The sequence below is a fragment of the Rhinoderma darwinii genome, chromosome 6 (assembly GCF_050947455.1).
Source record: "Rhinoderma darwinii isolate aRhiDar2 chromosome 6, aRhiDar2.hap1, whole genome shotgun sequence".
Lineage (NCBI taxonomy): Eukaryota > Metazoa > Chordata > Amphibia > Anura > Rhinodermatidae > Rhinoderma > Rhinoderma darwinii.
The window spans coordinates 82,367,434-82,386,535 of NC_134692.1; the positions used below are offsets into that span (position 1 = coordinate 82,367,434).

The 19,102-nt window shown below is 43.0% G+C and overlaps 1 protein-coding gene across 2 annotated transcripts in view; it reads left to right on the forward strand.

Annotated features, from left to right (window-relative positions):
* The first annotated feature begins 1,708 nt into the window (after nt 1-1,708).
* The window catches only part of ZC3H15 (zinc finger CCCH-type containing 15), a 120,652-nt gene continuing 103,258 nt past the window's right edge, over nt 1,709-19,102 (forward strand). The window contains exons 1-3 of one of the 2 annotated variants that reach the window (XM_075831281.1): nt 1,709-1,878; nt 5,431-5,532; nt 15,722-15,833. In XM_075831281.1, coding sequence (XP_075687396.1) covers nt 1,804-1,878; nt 5,431-5,532; nt 15,722-15,833 — 289 coding nt within the window. In that variant the 5' untranslated portion in view covers nt 1,709-1,803. Of the gene's footprint in view, nt 1,879-1,911; nt 2,615-5,430; nt 5,533-15,721; nt 15,834-19,102 lie in introns of those variants that run through there. The other variant, XM_075831282.1, reaches the window with a different exon arrangement.

Consider the following 19,102-nt stretch of genomic DNA (forward strand, 5'->3'; position numbering starts at 1 on the left):
CTCTCATTTAACATCAGAGTCTGACCCTACAAATGCACTTATTCCCACAGACACCCTCCAAAATCTTATAGAAAGCCTTTCCAAAAGAGTGGAAGCAGTTTTCCCAGTAAAGGGAGGAGACCAAGTCCATATTAATGCCTATGGATTTTAAATGGGATGTCATAAAAGCTCCTGTAGGTGTAATGTGTAGGTGTCTCAATACTTTTGTCCATCAATTGTGTCGGGGCAGTTTTAGGCCTGAGCTGGACACATGAAATTACAAAGTAGTGCACCAGTCCTGCGTCCATGCAGGGAGATTGCATAGTATGCCAAAACTCCTCCTGTAGGAAAGCATGAGATCGGTTCCGGCTATGGCGTTTCTGTACCATGCCGGAGAGAAACAAAACCGGATTGCCGGGCATATGTAAAGAGGGCCTTAAAAAGAGGCTTATATTATGCTTTAGTACATTAGCTTTCATCAATTACATGAATATAATTTTTCCTAGGCTCTGTTCACACTTGTTTTAATGGGGGTTTTCACTTTTTTTTTTAACAGCAAGAAGATCCCAGTTAATGAGGTCCATCAGAAATCGCTGGTATCTGAAAATAAATCCAGCCTAGCTATAATGGCTCCATTTTAAACAGAAACCCAAGACGCTAGTGTGAACAGAGCCACAGGATCTATTTGGTTTATTTGAAGCTCTTTTCACACTACTGTGTGTCCCTGTCAGGGGTTCTAGTGGATTTTATGGTAAGAATAAGGCTATATTCACATTTGCACTAAGAATTCAGTTTTTCTGTTTAGAAAAACGAAATTTAATGCTGTGACGGATCCGTCACATGACTGAAAGCAGTGGCTGCTGATGGACCACGTTGACTTTAATGGGTCCATTATTTTTTCCGAAAAATTGCACTGCATGCTGCGCTATTTTTTTAGGGGGCATTTTTGACAGAATCTGGGACAGAGCCTTCAACGCAAATGTGTACGAAGCCTGGCCATACACTTTAGATAGCTGTCTGCCGAATGATTGCTTCTCCCAACTCCCCCACACGCGATTTTCAATAAGGCTAAAGCCGCTGCCTCTTGGTCGACATACATCTAGCGTGTATGGCCAGCTTCAGAGCAGTCTGCAGCGCTATTATTGCAGTAAAAAATACCAGAATTATGATGAACAACATTATGGGTCAATAGGATCGGCAGGATTTGTTGTGATCTATTTGATACATGGCGCCGGCTTCTGTAAGTCAATAGTGGAAAAGGAAAATAGTGGATCCCTAATATCCTTCATAAACTCTGTAAAAACAAAGCCCTGACGCCAGTGTGAACAGAGCCTTAGTTTCCTCAATGTTGGTTTACCCTTATTAAATATTTTGTTGTTATTCGTTATGATAGTACTATGTGTGTCTGCTAGAGTCGCTGTCGACAATGAAATTCAACTAATGGGATTAATAAAGTAATGATCTTATATAATGGCTGAAGCAAAACAAGCTTTATATTGTTATGATACACCACAAATTAGATTTATTCTATTAGAGATCACCTCTAACTCATTATGCTCCTCCTCAAAGAAGGACAGGGAACAGTAGAAGAGATTGTGTGAGGTAAGGGACAATGTCACATGGACATCTGTAGGACTACATATTCCATGATGCTCGAAGACCGAACAGTATCATGGGGGAGCGAGTCCTGAAACTGCTGCAGAAGGATACACTGTTCCTGTCTTTCCGGCAAGTCTATGAATGATGACGTCACTGTCGAACTTCCAGCCGTAAAGCGTGGTCTTCTGTGAAGCAGGGAGTACAGTTAGGACTGCGTGCACCGCAATGCCGCCTAAGAAAGCACCGGCTCCCCAGGCCGCCAAGAAGACTGAACAAAAGAAGAAAGAGAAGATCATAGAGGTGAATCCATACGGCCCCTTGCGCTGTGCTTAGCTCTACATGTGTCCGCTTACATGAAGTAGTCACGGCCTGCCGGCTGTCATATATTCTCCAACGTGCCCTGTGCTCCCTCCTTCCTATTCCAGGGCTCTTCTGACTCTGTTATTCAGTCCAGTCTTGACCTGATCTAATTGTTTTAAGAATCCTCCCGCGATCAGACCATAGACAACAATTGTTTATATTGATTATTCCATCTGTGGTACTAAAATAACTGAATAATTATTGGACACATGTTCATTTTACTTAGTCGTTGTGTAATCGCCTCTTCTATTTAGCCACGTTGAACATACTGGTCACAGTACTAGCCGATGATCAAACTGTACTTCAATATATAAAAGTGCCCTATAGGTGATGGGGTTCTGCTACACCAGACCGATCACCGTGATCGCAACGAGTGCTCCTCTTCTATAACCCCTCTGCTCCTAGGCCAACACTTCCTGGATGCGACTATTCTGGGGATAGCAAAACTTATTAACTGCCCAAAATGTTATAATAAAAAACCTCTTCAAATAATTCGCTTAAGAGTACCTCACTTTTCCCATGTTGCCGCTGTTTGGATCCCCAGTCATATCTGTTTACACGCCTGCATACTGACTGTCATGGGCCGCGTCGGCCCAATGGGTGAAACATCCTCACACGGTCAGCGATGCGGCCTGGAACCCGGCCAGCGGTGAGGAAATGTTGAGGAATTCGAATGGTGAGTTGATTGATTTAGGCAGTTTTTTTTTTATCCTGGATTACCTCAGAACAGACCCCTGTAACGACAAGCGTATTAAAAAAATAAAAAGGAGCCTTATGAGGAACTGAAATACAAATGCAGCAACTTATTGTATGTAGATACACGTGGAAATTGAACACGCATGACGGCTGCTGTGCCCTGGAACAAGGGGGAGAAGGAGCGCGTTGAAATTAGCGTTGCTCTCGGAACATTATAACGGCTTTATATAGGTGCAAATACTTCTCCCTTGTCATGTTCCTTTTCTCCTCTGGCACCTCCCAAGCCACTTGAGTCACACAAAAAATGATCTCGCTATAAATGGGGCGCAGTGTTTACATTGGTTCATCTTTTGGCTGTCGTTCTGCATAGAACGTTGTGGAGCTGCCATCTACGCCAGTCCAATTCAGAATCACTGAGGGTTTTCATTTTTTAATCTTTACTGGTATACAACACCAATCTACAAGAACACCACAGAGAAACCAATTCCCAGCATGCCAATGGTTGTTGTTTTTTTGCGCTGTATGAGAAATAGTCCCCCTCCTATTTGCCATTACAAAAACTCAACTTAAAAGTGTGATCCTAGGTTCAGATACACACCGTATAGGGGCAGCCAGGTAATACAACGCATGTCACAATGTCTGAAAATGACTTCCGAGGAATGAATAAATGATCACTCTACATGACCCTGGTGGGACTGCGCTACAAGCCTCCGATAAAGCCCGTTTACATGCCAAAAGTTTCTAACCGCACCATCTAACTGAGAAGATGGATGTTTACACTGTTAGGCTATGTTCACACGGAGTATTTTGCAGAGTTTTTTGATGCGGAAACCGCGTCGCAAAACTCGGCAAAAACGGGCCGAAAATGCCTCCTATTGATTGCAATGGGAGGCGTCGGCGTCTTTTTCCCGTGAGCAGTAAAACTGCCTCGCGGGAAAAAGAAGCGACATGCCCTATCTTCGGGCGCTTCCGCCTCTGACCTCCCATTGACTTCAATGGGTGGCAGAGAAAGCGTATTTCGCTGTGTTTTATGCCCGCGGCGCTCAATGGCGGCGGGCGGAAAACGCCACGAAAAACTCGGCGTGCAGGGAGAGGAAAATCTGCTTCAAACTTCCAAACTGAATTTTGAGGCAGATATTCCTCCTGCAAAATACTCAGTGTGAACATAGCCTTACAGGTGTCATGTGTTTTAAGATATTAGTTTGATTTGACTAGAAACTCCCGGCAGTAGGACGACTATTCCAATCTTACAATTCAGCCATATTAGGCCCCATGCACACGTCCATAATTTTTATCCGCAACTACGGATCCGTAATTGTGAGTAAGATACTGACACATTCATTTTTATCGGCTACGGACACATTTCTGTATATTTATAGGTGTGTCCCCGAGCCGTAGAAATATGCCGCAAAAAAAAGGACGTCATTTGCGAACCGTGCTCCTATATTAGGCTTCATGCACACAATTGTAAGGATTGTTAGTCTGCAAATACGGATCCGCAAATACAGATGCACATCCATAGCCATCCACAATTGCGGAAGAGCCCATAGACTTCTATGGGCATGTCTGTTCCGCAATTGCGGACGAGAATAAGACATATTCTATATTTTTGCGGATCGTTTTTATGGCCCGGACACCTCCATAAATATACAGAAGGGTGTCCGTGGCCTATTGAAGTGAATGGGTCCGCAATTTAATACGTAATTACGGTGTGCCTAAGGCCTTTAGTGTGAACACGGTCCACAAATGCGGATGACGCTCCGCGGGCCGTCAGTGCAGTATTTACTGACCCTAAATACTGCACAGACGAGTGCATGGGGCCTAAGTTAAATGAGAGTGCAGTTTTTTTTTTTTTTTTTTGTATAGTATGAGTGAATAGTGAACAATAGTTTTATCATTGTGGATTTTGCACAATAATCCTGGACCGTTATTGTTACAAACGCTAAAACTATGGCATCTTAGCCATAATGTAGTTACTTTAAATGTGTGCTTTCAGTTGAGGAGGAAAAATGATGCTGGCATACAGATATTTTTTTTATTTTTATGCTCTGCTGAGAAAGGCAGGGCACATGTAGTGGATATTACCAGTCTGGAGGTGTCATTTTTAAACCAAACCTCTCCTCTTCTTCTGGGTATGACATTTTTCCCATAGGCTTCTCTATGGGACTTCAAAACACCAGGAAAAAAAGCATGCACAAAATGACACTAAATGAAAAACACTGTTACACTTTACCAAGCGCTGGCAGTTTAAAACGCCAGAAATAGTCTGTTTGGAGGAGGCATAAAGGGAGTTTTACACAGGACGATTATCGGGCAGACGAGCGTTCATCTAACGCTCGTTTCAGATTGCCTTGTGTAATCGTTTTAATAAAGTAAGATTATAGTTGTCGGCAGCACATCTTCCTGTGTAAACAGGGAGACGCGCTGCCGACATGATGATGATGATGTATTGGGACGAGCGATCAGAGTAAAGACTGCTCGTCCCCATCCATAGCTCCGTGTGACAGGAGCAAGCGAGAGCCGATCAACGATATCTCGTTGATTGGCGCTCACTGCATCGGCCGAGTGTCGGCCAGTGTAAAAGGGCCTTTATTCTTGATCCTTTTGTAAAATGGGGATAAAATGCTCACGTCGGCGTCCTATGGAGATGTTAGTACAATAGATTGTGCAGTCCATTTTACTAATAAAAATAGCACTGAAAAAAGCTAAAAAACCTTACTGATATGGCAAGTCGACTATTTCATTACAGTGTGGTAACGTCATTTGTCCTAAATAACTTTTTGTTTTTCATTAAAGGATAAGACGTTTGGCCTTAAGAACAAAAAGGGTGCCAAGCAGCAAAAATTCATCAAAAATGTCACACAGCAGGTTAAAAGCGGGCAGCAGAACCCTAGGCTGGTAAGTAACAGTATTATAACCGTAGTTGGGAGCAGTTTCTGTAGTCGTACTTACAATGTGCTTAGCCTCTTCAGCTCTGTTCACACTGGTGTCTTGTTTTCACAGGAGACATGACGGATATGACAGATCTGCTTGATAGATCCATCATAAGTTTCAAATCCCCATTGACTTTCTAATGGGTCGTCAGCTATCTTTTCACAAATGCAAGTGTGAACAGAGCCTAAAATACAAAGTGCCTTAACCCCTTCTTGACATTTGAAGTATTGAGTGCACCTGCTCCATACGATGTGGGTGTCGGCTGTATGTTACAGCCAACACTTCACAGAAACGAGCGGGATCGCTCTCAAGCGCGATCCCGCTAGTTTAACCCGTTAAAGGCCGCGGTCAGTAGCGACCACAGCATTTAAATAGTTAGAAAGAGGGGGGCGACCCCCTCTAGCAGCTCATCGCGCCCCCCGGAATACAATCGCGGGGAGGCGATGGTTGCTATGGCTGCCTGGGGGCCTAATGAAGGCCCCCAGGTCCGCCATCTTTGTGCTCCTACTAAGCTCTGGCTTAATAGAAGCCTGTCAGAAAGATAATATACTACAATACATTCGTATTGCAGTATATTGTGCAAGTGATCCAACGATCGCTGGTTAAAGTCCCATTGGGGACAAGTAAAAATTAGTAAAATGAAGTTTGTTTTTTTATGTAAAAAAAATTAATTATAAATTTCAAAACCCCCCCTTTTCCCCCTAGAGCATAGTAAATAAATAAACATAATTGGTATTGCCGCATCCGTAAAAGTCTGAACTATTACAATATATAATTATTTAACCCGCACGGTGTACGCCTTTTGTAAACGCCAGAATCTATATTTTTGGGTCACCGAATAAAAAGTGATCAAAACGGCGCATGAACCCCAAAATGGTATAATTAAAACCTAAAGCTTATCACTCAAAAAATAAGCCCTCATACCAATTAATTGACGGAAAAATAAAAAACTTATGGCTCTCAGAATTTGGAGACAATAAATCACATTTTTTACACTGTTTTTTACTTGTAAAATATAGGAAAAACAATATATATTTGGTATCGCCATAATCATATTGACCCGCAGAATAAAGTTAACATGTTTTAATTTCACAGTGAATTTCTTAAAAACTAAGCGCAAAAAGCAATGGAGGAATCGCTGGTTTTTTTTAAATGTCATTTTCTACCCCGCAAATATTTTTCTCCCTGTTTCCTTGTACATTATATGGCACCATAAATGGTGCTATGAAAAACTACAACCCGCAAAATTCATAGGATTATATAGACGGAAAAATAAAAAAGTTATGGCTTTGGAAGTTGGGGAGGAAAAAACTAAAATTTTAATCTGAAAGTTGTTTACGACGGGAAGGGGTTAAAGGGGAAACTCCGGCCAAAACAAAACTTTCCATGTGTACCATTATGGTCTTCTTTGTGTCAGTCTCTCATCTGTTATTTTTCTTGCTGCTTCTTTCTCTATATATCTGCCCGGGATGGTTGCTTAGCAGCAGTGTGAATCTGGCTCGGTGACGCGCTTTCTCTACTTGAGACTATGGAGATCTATGTATCACTATAACAAGGTTCAGCGGTTCCTTTACCACACTAGTTTTGCACAGAGGGGGGACATAAACCTCTATCATCAGATATCTGGCTGGGGACTTCAGTCTTGTAGCTAGCACCCCTCCATGTAGATAGCACCCCCTGCCTAAAGATAGCACCCTGTAGGAGCGGAATCTCCAGCGGCCAGACCCTGCTCTGGCAGGGGATTCCGCTCCTGGACAAGCCCCCGGTGTCACTAGCCATATATAGACGGTGACGTTAAGGTGTTGCTCCGCTCTCCTAACGTCACAGTCCATATATGGGCAGACACGTCAGGGGCTCAGTCTATTAGGAAACCCCGGCCAGAGGGATTCCGTTGCTGCAGTGGTGCTATCTACAGGAGAGGGTGTGGCATCTACAAGTGGGGTGTTCTGTCTACAGGGGGGTGCTATATGTGTGGTGTGATCTACATGGGACACTGGCGCTATCTACAGTGGGCACTGTCACTTTATATGTGGGCTCTGGCATTATCTACAGTGGGCATTGTGGGCATTATCTACAGTGGGCACTGTGGCACTATGTACAGGGTCATTGCAGCACTATCTTCATGGGCATTGTGGTGATTTCAGGGGGTTGGGGCAAAAGAAAAACCTAACAAATGAAATCCATCCATTTTTTTCTTTTTATTTTTTTTAACCGCCATGAAAAACAGATGGCAAACGGATGACAAACTGCCATTAAAAACGGACAGACGGACTGGAAATGTATAAAAATTTAGAGACACACTGATGCAAAACGGCCATGAAAAAATGATAGTTGATCAGTTTTTAATGGCCATTTTTTTTTCACTGCAGTGTGAATGTAGCCTAAAGGTGGAAAAAGTTCTGAAATTATTCATCTTGGACTGATTTTGTAACAAAACAAAAACCTGGCATTTTAACAGGGGTGTGTAGACTGTCCACAAGCTTTCATGTTCCCACATTAAAAAATGTTTTAGGCTGAGCTGCGAGCCACAGATGCACCGCTGTCTTCCTCTTCATCAGATGGGAATCTTCGTCCTCGTAGGGCTTTTTTCAGGGGACCCAACAGGTGATCGTCTATCCAATAGAATCAGTTCACGTGCACACTCAATGTTGTCTTTGGGCGTGGACGGGCGTCCGGCGGCTTCTTCATGACTCACACTTGTGCGACCTTCCTTGAACTTCTCTATCCATTCATATACACTTCTTCACAACAAAACACTTTCTCCATACTATGCACAAAGTCTTTGATAAATATCGGCACCAGACACCCCCCCCCCCCCCCCCCCTCAGACCACAAAAAAACGAATCACTGCACGCTGCTCTTCTTTCGTGCAAATCACAAGTGGGGCGTCCATTGTTTCTTTCAACGCAGTCACAAATAAACAGACGTAACACGTTCAAACCTGCACAGCAGTGACTGGGGAGACCATGACCTCGTACGGAAAGCGCTGATAAAACACTGCGGCCAACAGAAGTTTTAATATAACCGGAGTATGGATAATTTTTTACTTAACCCTCGTGTGTGTGTGTGAACGAACGGAAGAAAAAAGGTGTAGCTTGGGACACGGCGCCAGGCAGGTAATTTGTTTGAGTGAAGACTACCGATATATATATATATATATTAGAGGAAGTAAAGAAGCGCTACGCCATCCGGAGGTGGAAAGAAATTGAGTTAAGTATTAGGCTGGGTTCACACAACCTATTTTCAGGTGTAAGCGAGGCGTATTATGCCTCGTTTTACGCCTGAAAATAGGGCTACAATACGTCGGCAAACATCTGCCCATTCATTTGAATGGGTTTGCCGACGTATTGTGCAGACGACCTTTAATTTACGCGTCGTCGTTTGACAGCTGTCAAACGACGACGCGTAACTGGACTGCCTCGGCAAAGAAGTGCAGGACACTTCTTTGCCACGTAATTTGAGCTGTTCTTCATTGAACTCAATGAAGCACAGCTCAAGATTTACGAGCGTCTCAGACGGCTCGCAAAATGCGAGGAGGAGCATTTACGTGTGAAATGAGGCAGCTGTTAACAGTCTGTCTTTTCACACGTAAATGCCTCTCATCGTGTGAACATACCCTTAAGGTAACGCGTTTCAACGCTGGACTGGCGCCTTCATCAGACCTAATACAGATATTTTAATTTTTTTTCGCACTGATCCATTGCCACGCTGTGGAACTTTTTTGGTCCCATTGGCTTGGAAGCAGCAGCAACTTCAGGCACAACGCTGTTGATAGGCACACAATGGATGGACACTGCACAACTTTCACAGGTGAGGATAATTCTTACACCTGCATTTCTGTTCAGCATTGTTTTGGGATTCCGCACCATGAGGCGCTTCTTCCTTTGATTTATTTCAGATATAAAATGATCTACAGTAACTTTCTTTATTTCGCACACTACGCGTTTCAGGACCGAACAGGTCCCTTCGTTCGGCATATACACCGTACATCGAATTTGACATCCTTAAAACTTTACAAAAGAGCCGGGAAGAGGTATGTTCCTACCGGCCAATGGTTACACACAATTCAATTTGAAAAGATGGGAGGAGTGCAAGTTTGAATTAGCTGACATCCGTGGTTAGTATAGCAATCATTAACTGATGGATTGGCAACATATCACCGTAATAAAAACAGACTATTTGTCAAATGGTCATTGTCATTCCGTGACCGTAATACTTTTATCAATATCAATAAGTAAAAAACTATTCATTTTCTTTCTAGGGATGTTGCCCTGAAGACCTCAATCAATTCCCCGCCAGTTCAATAATGGAAGTATAGTGTGTTAAAATATTAGGCTGTGCAGTGGGGTTTGATGAAACATGGGTTTTGGGTGAATCCCTATTTGTATCAGAGCCACTATTGGGTCTATTGTTTTTCTGCCTATTAAAGAAACAATTCTCACAATATGAGAACCAGAAAGGCAAAGATGCGACAAAAGATCCAATAGGACATGGTGAAAACCATAAAAATCAAACTGTTTAACATATCACAGTATATTCTCAAAGAGAGAGAAATTTGAGGTTTTGGCGAACCAAACGTTACTTTGGTTCGCCCCATATACTGTAACCCGGTAGGAACATATCTCTTCTTCCCGGTTCTTTAGTAAAGATTTAAGGGTGTCAAATTCAATGTACTGTGTATATGCCTGACGAAGGGACCTGTTCGGTCCTGAAACGCGTATTGTGTGAAATAAAGAAAGTTACTGGAGAACGTTGGTAGTCTTCACTCCAACAAATTACCTGTCTGGCGCTGTGTCCCAAGCTACGCCTTTTTCTTCCCTGCATTCATGTCCTTCTCCCCGGGCATCGTGCATTCGCCCGTGGAATAGTAGTGGGTGGCAGCCGGCGTCCATCTGGAAGTACGTTCTTTTTGATGCAAAGCAGTGGAGTTCTGCCCATGTTTGCACAACTAAACCAGGTGAGTCTTTTTAGCTCACAGTGCATTGCCTTATATATTTCTCTCCACCAAACAATATTACCCCAGAGGAGCACCCCTCCCCATGTTTGCTTCCCTTCATGTACGTGCGCGCGTGCGCAGTATAAGCTCCCTGGAGAATTTTATAGTCCTATTACAATAAGTTGATATAACTGATTCAAACTTGTTGTATTACTAAAGTTCCATCTGTACAAATGACTGTCTACCTTTTAGAAAATTGAATTCTTGTCCAGCAGTCAATCTATTTGGTGACAGACTGTATGGTAAACCAATGTAAAAGGTTTAAATCAGAACACGCAGAAAATATCTGCTGGAGTGAACAGAATTACAGTATTGCTTATAGCATGCAGCACTCCGCACTGTGTCCTTAGGAGGCTGATGAGGGAATGTATCGTGTAACTTGTGAATTATGGAACTAATATACTAGGAGAATAAACTAGAGTGCCATGATTCAATCATCTGCATATATAGAAGTGTAGGACAGCTGAAAAGCAGTGCAGCAGCACCTAGCTTATATAGCACAATTTGTGATCCAGAAGGCAGTGCCAGCAACAAGACTTTGGACCTCTGGACTTCCGGGACAGTGATTTTATCACAAAAAAGGGTGAGTTTTATATAAACACTCACTGTAATTCACCCTCGGGCTGTATCTAGACAGTGCAGTTTCAGGGTTTACTTTTTATTGTATTTGCTGGGCTGTGTTGTGTTTTTCTACTTTCCTTTCCAACATCCGGAACTAAAAAAGTGGGAGTTAGGCAGTGAGTGCGTCTACTAGAGCTGCTGTGCTTTATCAATCACTGTCTAACTCCTTTCACCATCTTTAGTTTTTGACAAACTAATCTTTGCCAGGAATGTGAACGGATTGTGGCTCTCTGCACGCTATGTTTAGCGTGTACATTAACCCAACAGAGGCAAAAAGAGTGTCCTGTATATGGGCTCGTATATGCAAGTATACTTCAAAGTGTTTTCGCGGGGTCCCTCCAAAAATAAACAGTGTAGTATCCGTTTTTTCAACATGGGAGTTTATGGGTGACGTACGTCATTGTATGTTTAGCTAGAGGTGACTAAATTTTCCCAAAATTCTTTTTGTTACTGATTCTTTCGAGCCACCTATCAGATTCGATTTTGGTCCGAATAAATACATTGTGAATCGAAAGTGCCCTGAAAGGTTATGTATGACTCAAAGGTCTATTGGGACTGTATTCAACCCCTTTCAAGCTCTAACATGTAGATAGCATCAGTAATGTAAAAGTGACAGCAACATATTTGACTACGGGTAAATAAATGGTAGCCACTGGTAACAAACTGCCTCTTAAAAACCCACCGCACTGTGGGATTTCTTATGCTCTTGAAAATTAAAAAAAAAATCACTATAATGATCCCTTTTTTGGGGGCAGGTGCCTGTTTGTATTTATACACATGGTTTTATCGCAAGAAGCAATGGCTTTTTCAGAAGCGGTCCAAAAATGTTTCTGGGAGTAGCAACAGGTTTGGTGTTGTTTTAAAGAAAATGCATATATTATCCACCACTTCCATGACTACATGTGCCTGATCATCCTGGAGAGTGGAGAAGCAATGGCTTTTTATTAAAAAAAAAAAAAAAAAAATTGTCACTTCTTACATTTAATTTGTGAATCTGTCGATTTTTGTATAGCTGCAGCAGCACTGACTCATAGCAATGCCTTCCTGACTGTGCCTGCCTGATTAACACGATGACCGTAACGGACTCCTGACTCGCGCGCTCTGTCTTTCTCGCGCAGCAGCATTTCCTGCTTGTACTGTTTATAGTGGCTATGACTAATATCCCCGTCATTAGTGACTCACACCCTGTACCCCACACAATTGGCTATTCTAGGGGGAGGGCTTCCTAAAAGCCATTATAGGGAAGCAATATATGTTGAAGGAAAAAAGGAACAAAAACGGCGCTGCTACTCAAAAGTAAATATGATGATCAATGATAATGATGTTTTATTACAATCTGGCTACGCGTTTCAATGCCGCACCGGCATCTTCATTAGGCCTGATGAAGATGCCGGTGCGGCATTGACACGCGTAGCCTGGATTGTAATAAAACATTATCATTGATCATCATATTTACTTTTATTGAGTATCCGTGCCCTTTTTGGTCCTTTTTTCCTTCAACATATATTGCCTCTTTTGCGGTGGCCAATTGGCCTCACCGGTTGGGATCTCGGCAGCAGCACTCACTCCATACAGCAATTTCAACGCGAATATCCTTCTGCCCTGTGGTGAGCATTCATTTGTATTTACTGACCGCTACTCCTGAGATTTACTTACACTATGTGGCGCAGTGCTCTTTTTCTTTATTTCTATATTATATGGAAGCAGGCCGGGCTGCTGCCCGAGGTCATGTGATCTGTAAAATGGCGGCTGGCACTTTGAGCAATTCCTGCAGATCGAATCCCAAAAGTATCGGATTCGCTAAAATCCAAAGCTTTTGGGAAATTCGTAGCTTATAAGATTTGTGTCGAATCGTTTCGCTCAGCTTTACGTTTAACGTATGTCGTTGGCTTTTCAACAGTCTGTCGTGGCGAATACAATAAATGAACACCGTTATAGTTTATGGGCGATGTATGCGTTAAACTGTGGACTATAAGGCCCTGTTCACACAGAGTTTTTTGACGCGGTAAACGCGTCGGAAAATGCTAAAAAAAAAAAAAAAAAAAAGTCCGAAAATGCCTCCCATTGAAATCAATGGGAGGAGTTTTTTTTTTCTTCCCACGAGCGGTAAAAAACGCTCGCGGGGAAAGTGAAGCGACGCGCTCTATCTTCGAGCGTTTACGCCTCTGACCTCCCATTGACCTCAATGGGAGGCAGAGAAAGCGTACTTCACTGCGTTTTTGCCCGTGGCGCTCAATGGGTGCGAGCGGAAACGCAGCGACAAACTGCGTGCAGGCAGATCAAAATCTGCCTCAAAATTCCAAATTTCTGCCTGCAAAAAACTCTGTGAACTCCGCCTAATGTTATCTATTTAACATATACGTTACGAACAGGGGCATTAAAGCGTTCATGACGTATACGTTTAACACTTTATAATGGTGTATACGTTAAACGTAGACCAAAAAACGTGATGTGCACGGATCCTTACTTGGTTCACTGTGAAGATCAGTCGTTCAAGAACTACTCGTCATTACTAGTAGACAGCTGCCGTGAAGGAATGAATTTGGTTGGCCACAATCCAACACCATTACTTCACCAGTCTGAACTGTTGACACCTATCGGGAAAGGTTCATTGGTTCATGCTGCTTGCTCCAAATTCTGACCTCACAAGCATGGTGCCACAGAATTCTGGACTCATCTGGCTATTTTTATTTTTTATTTTATATCTTTTCCCACTTCTCAGTAATCCAATTTTTGCAGTCTTGCCCACTGAAGTCTTGCTTTTTTTGTTTCCCCTAAACAGCAATGGCACTGGAGCTGCTCGTCTACTGTTATAGCCCATCTGTTCTAAGGAACAATTTCTGCTTTTGAACGGGTTAGCTGGAGCACCAGCGTTGTATTCAACTGCAATTTTCTTGATTGTTCGTCAGAATGATTTGTAACATCCCCCTTTGACCCCTTTTTTTTTTTTTTTTCCAACTAATTGTTTGTTTGTCCACACGATCCCCGTTCACTGGATGTTTTTCTCAATCGCACCATTCTCTTGACCCCATTGCTTGAGAGAACCCCACAAGGTTCACCGTTTTTGAAATACTAGTCTACTGCCGATGACCATGCCTCGTTCGATGTCTCTTAGGCGGGATTCACACGACCGGGTCGCGCCCGAGTGCCGGCCGGTAAAATCGGCCATTCTGCCCGGGCGGTTTGCATAAAGTTTTGCATCTGGGCTGGGCAGATCTGGACAGTGACATCAGCGGCAACTCCTGAAGGGGAATCCCCATGTGTTCGGGGATTCCGCTTCAGGAGTTTCCGCTGATGTCACTGCCCAGATATGGACAGAGACATCAAGCGCTCTGTCCAGGAGCGGAATCCCCAAAACCACGGGGATTCCGCTCCTTCAAGGAGCTAAAGTGCGGCTAGCACATAGCAGAGCGGGGAGATACCTCCCTGCTCTGCTATATAGTGGCGTCGCTGCAGTAGTAGCAGCAGCAGCTGCTAGCTTCGCCATCGAAGGTGTCGCCGGGCCAGGGCGCTTTTAAAACAAGCAGGGGAAGGGAGCCAGCGCAGCGCTCCCTTCCACCTGCTGTACTCCCCGGCCCTGCCACACAGTGTACAGCGCACAGCCATTCGTCAGAATGGCATCAACTCCTCCTCCTCACATGAACTCTGCGCTGTGAGGAGGAGGAGATGGAGCGCAAGCGCCGGAAAACCCGGCCATCACTCGTGACACATCCTGGTGATGGCCGTGTATTACCCGGCCCCATAGACTTCTATGGGGGCCGGGTACCCGGCCGAAGATAGAGCATGTCCTATTTTTTGACGGCCGGTTTTCCAGGCCGTCAAAAAATCGGTCGTGTGAATAGCCCCATTAGGGGTCTATTATTCCTAATGCAGCCGGGTGCCGGCCGATTTATGAACGGCCTGCACCCGGACGGGAAACCCAGTCGTGGGAATGAGGCCTTAGAACGTGATCTTTTCACATTCTAATGTGGATTCACACTGATCACTATATTGTATGCATTCCAGGGTCGCGTGTTGAAAAACGTCCTATAGCAGGACGGAAACGTTTTAGCTGTTGACTGAATAAATCACATACTTTGGAACCATCGGGATTTCTTTCACTTTTATTTTATATTTATATATATATATATATATATATATATATATATATATATATATAATTTGATGTGCCATTTTTGCTAAACAATCATGTAAAAATACAGCCTGGAAGTTTGGAGAATCAGACTTGCTCTGTTATTTGAGCTTAGTTGGTGGACTGATCACTTGGAAGGCTCACCTTTAGATATATTTAAAAAAAAAATAGTTGGGGAGAAAGGCTGGCACTGTTAAAATTCAGACACTGCACTGTATACCGAAGGAATCGTTGAACTTCGACTGCACTGTGCACTCTAATGAAGTGGCCAGTGGAGCCCTTCCAAGCACTCTGGTTTACTGATGGGCCTCAGGTTTACTGATGATGATGATAGGCCTTTCTTAAAACATATTGAAGAATGTAATTCAATTGAAAGAAAATTCTCTGCTTTGTCTATTCTTTAGGTCACGCAGGCTGAAGGTGACAAGAAAAATAAAAAGGATGACAAAAAGAAAGAGCTACAAGAGCTAAATGAACTCTTTAAACCGGTAGTAGCTGCGCAAAAGGTCAGCAAAGGTAGATAAACTACATATAATCTCTGGAACTCAGAGCATGTATGTTAATGGGTACTTGCTGCATCCGAATCTCCATTGTTGGTTGTACTTTGTTTTATTTTTTGTTTTATCACTATCCATTTCCGCTAGGTTTCTGTTGCTATTTGACAATTATAAGGGCCTGTTCACATCCGCTTCTATTTGGCTTTCCTTTAATCTGTTCCGTCGGAGGAACAGACAAATGTAAAGTATCATTTTCGTTTGCATTACCATTAATTTCAATGGTGTTTTTATTCAGTTTGCCTCCATTCCGCAAGGTTTCCATTTTTTTTTCTTCACGGAAACCATAGCGCAGCTCACTACCCTATAGTTTGTTTTTGTTGCAGACAAAGTACACATAGCGATTCAATATTACAACAAAGAAAAGTAGATTGCATCAAGAACAATGTACATTAATGATATACAAGATACATGTGTCATTTATCAAATCGCTGATATTACACAGGATAATTGCAAAGGAGAAGTAATTATAAACCAAATAACAAAACTAAATGCCTATGCCATTCGTCTACTCCATACAGATTCAGGTCGCCTACAAGTCAGGGATTTTGGGGTCTAGGTGTGAGAAAGGAGTCTTCCACAGAAATCTCAGAAGTAGCTAGCCATTGACCCCAAACTCTGAAATTTATCAGGGCATCCACGGTGCTGATATAATAATTGCTCGTAATTAACAATGGTATTAACAAGTTTATTCCACGCAGAACAGATGGAGGTTTAGCTGCAATCCAGTGCATAGCTATAGCGGGACAGAGGCAAACTAAAACCAAAAAATACCATTAAAATCGATAGTAATGCAAACGGAAACAACACTTTCCATTTGTCTCCGTTTATCTCTTCCTCTGACAGAACAGTTGAGCGGAAAGCTAAATGGAAGCCCAACGTTGATGTGAACAGGGACTAAGTCTATGAAGGGGTAAAAATGGAACATAATGAATCTGTCATATCGGTCATGGCTCCTGTAAGAATGGGAGTCCTAATGCTAGTGTACACAGTCTAATGGTTTCATCGATACATAAAGGGAGCTAGATCTGAATTCTGCTGTTGTATTGGCAGCAGAGCGGTACATGTGGTTACCAGTTTGACATGCTCTACATTATCAGATGGGACAAATTTCTAGTTAGTATATTAGACCCCTTTATACTTGGTCTTCCAGTGATATGTCCAAATCTTAATGATATATGTCTGGCTATGCTGCAAAAAAAAGAATTCAGCATTTAATCAGCTGTAGGACAAGAAAATCCACGTTCAACAATATACAGGAACAATTGCAGCAATGGGAAGTTTTCTTCACTTGGAAAATCATCCCCTGCGTTGCAGATATACTTTAACACAGGGGTAGGGAACTTTTTTTATTTATTTATTTTTATTTTTTTCCTCCAAGGGCTATTTGGATGCTTATAACATCATTCCTGGGCCATACAAAACTCAACAAACTTTAAAAATGAGCCTGCTATATTTGGTCAAACGCTTACGTTTTAATAACTATCCGGTGTGTGTCGCCAGCGATGAGGTTATTTTGCTTTGCGGCAGCGGAGTAGGTTGCGGCTCGCGAAAATGCATTTAGGTCCTAACTCTACGTGAGGCCCTAGATAAATGTATACATTTTAGGAGGAGGGCGGACAGAACCAAGTAGTGTTATTCAGTGAGGTCAGGTGACTTCACTGGTCCACTCCTGGGCCGACACACACCCACCAAACTCAGGCCGCCTCTGCCTCCTCATTCACTAGTAGCGAATGACACTACTTGGCTTCGTCCGCCCTCCTCCTCCTAAATGTGATTGACTGTGCTCGCATTTAGGAGCAGGAGGAGGCCGGACGGAGGCTAGTAATGAATGACGTGGCGGTCTCAGTGAGGTTAGCGCGGGCCGGCAGGACCAGACCAAATTATTTCCCGGGCTGGACATTCCCCACCTCTGTTTTAGCATATGCCGTATAAAGGTTTGTTCCCATCTAATAAAGTAATGGCATGTCCCCTCAATATGCCATCCTTTTCTGATTAATGGGTGTCTGACCTCTTGGACCCACAGCGATTGCTCATTTCTAGCTTTGTCCCCTTTAAATGTTTCTCATGCATAGCAGCTCTCGTATTCACCCGCTGTACAGGGAACTGTGGCCATGCTGCAGTTCTCTGCACAGCTAGTGGCTGGGAGCGCCACTGTGCAGGGAAAACTGTGAAGGGAACACAGCACTGCAGCCCGTTCATTCTCAGGATTGGTGGGGAGTCTCCGTGGTTGAACACCTACCAATCAGAAAGGGATGGCATATCCTAGCAATATGCCATCAACTTATAAAATGGGAATATCCTTTTAATGACCAGTATCCCAATTATAAGAAATATTGGAGTGTTGGTTGTAGGGGGGATGGGGGGGGGGGGTGTGTTTTTTTTTACTTTTAGACTTACAGGAGTTTATACAAGAAAAGTACACGTCACACACTCAAAAGGACACAAAGTATTTAAAGACCTTTTAAAAACTTGTTATTTTTATTAAAAACAAAACGCTGAAATCTGTATCCGTCAGGTGAGCGGGACTGACGGGTTCAGATTGAGCTCTTAGGCTTCGTTCACATCTGCATCGGGGTTCCGTCAGACCGTTTCGTCAGGGAACCCACCAATAGAAACCATAGCTTTCAGTTTGCATTACCACTGATTTCAATGGTAACGCTTCCGTTGCTAATGGTTTCCGCTTGTCTCCGTTCCATAAGGTTTCTTTTTTTTGTGGAATCAATAGACCGTTGACTACGCTTTTGATTCCGCCCAAAAAAACGGAAACCTTACTAAACTGAGGCAAACGTAAACCATTAGCAACGGAAGCGTTACCAATGGTGAAATCAATGGTAATGCAAACGGAAAGCTATGGTTTCTGTTCGTGGGTTCCCCAGACAGAAAGGTCTGAATGATCCGCGACGCAGATGTGAACGAAGCCTTACCGATCACATCTAAGTTATGAACTTCTATGTGATCGGTAACCGCTCGATCCTGTGTCAGACACGCAGGACCCATTGTCACTGAACTAGTCAGTCCCGCTGACCTAACGGATACAGGTTTCCGTGCTAGATACAGCTGTTCTGTATACAGGAATGATTTTTAATAAAATGTAATTACAAAGTTGCACCAATCACACGGATACACATTTGTTTTATTATTTTATAAAAATGTTTTCACAGGTGTACATAGCCTTTAATAGACCTGTTAAATACTGTTTTAACGATTGGAGTGTGTGATCCTGGCCTC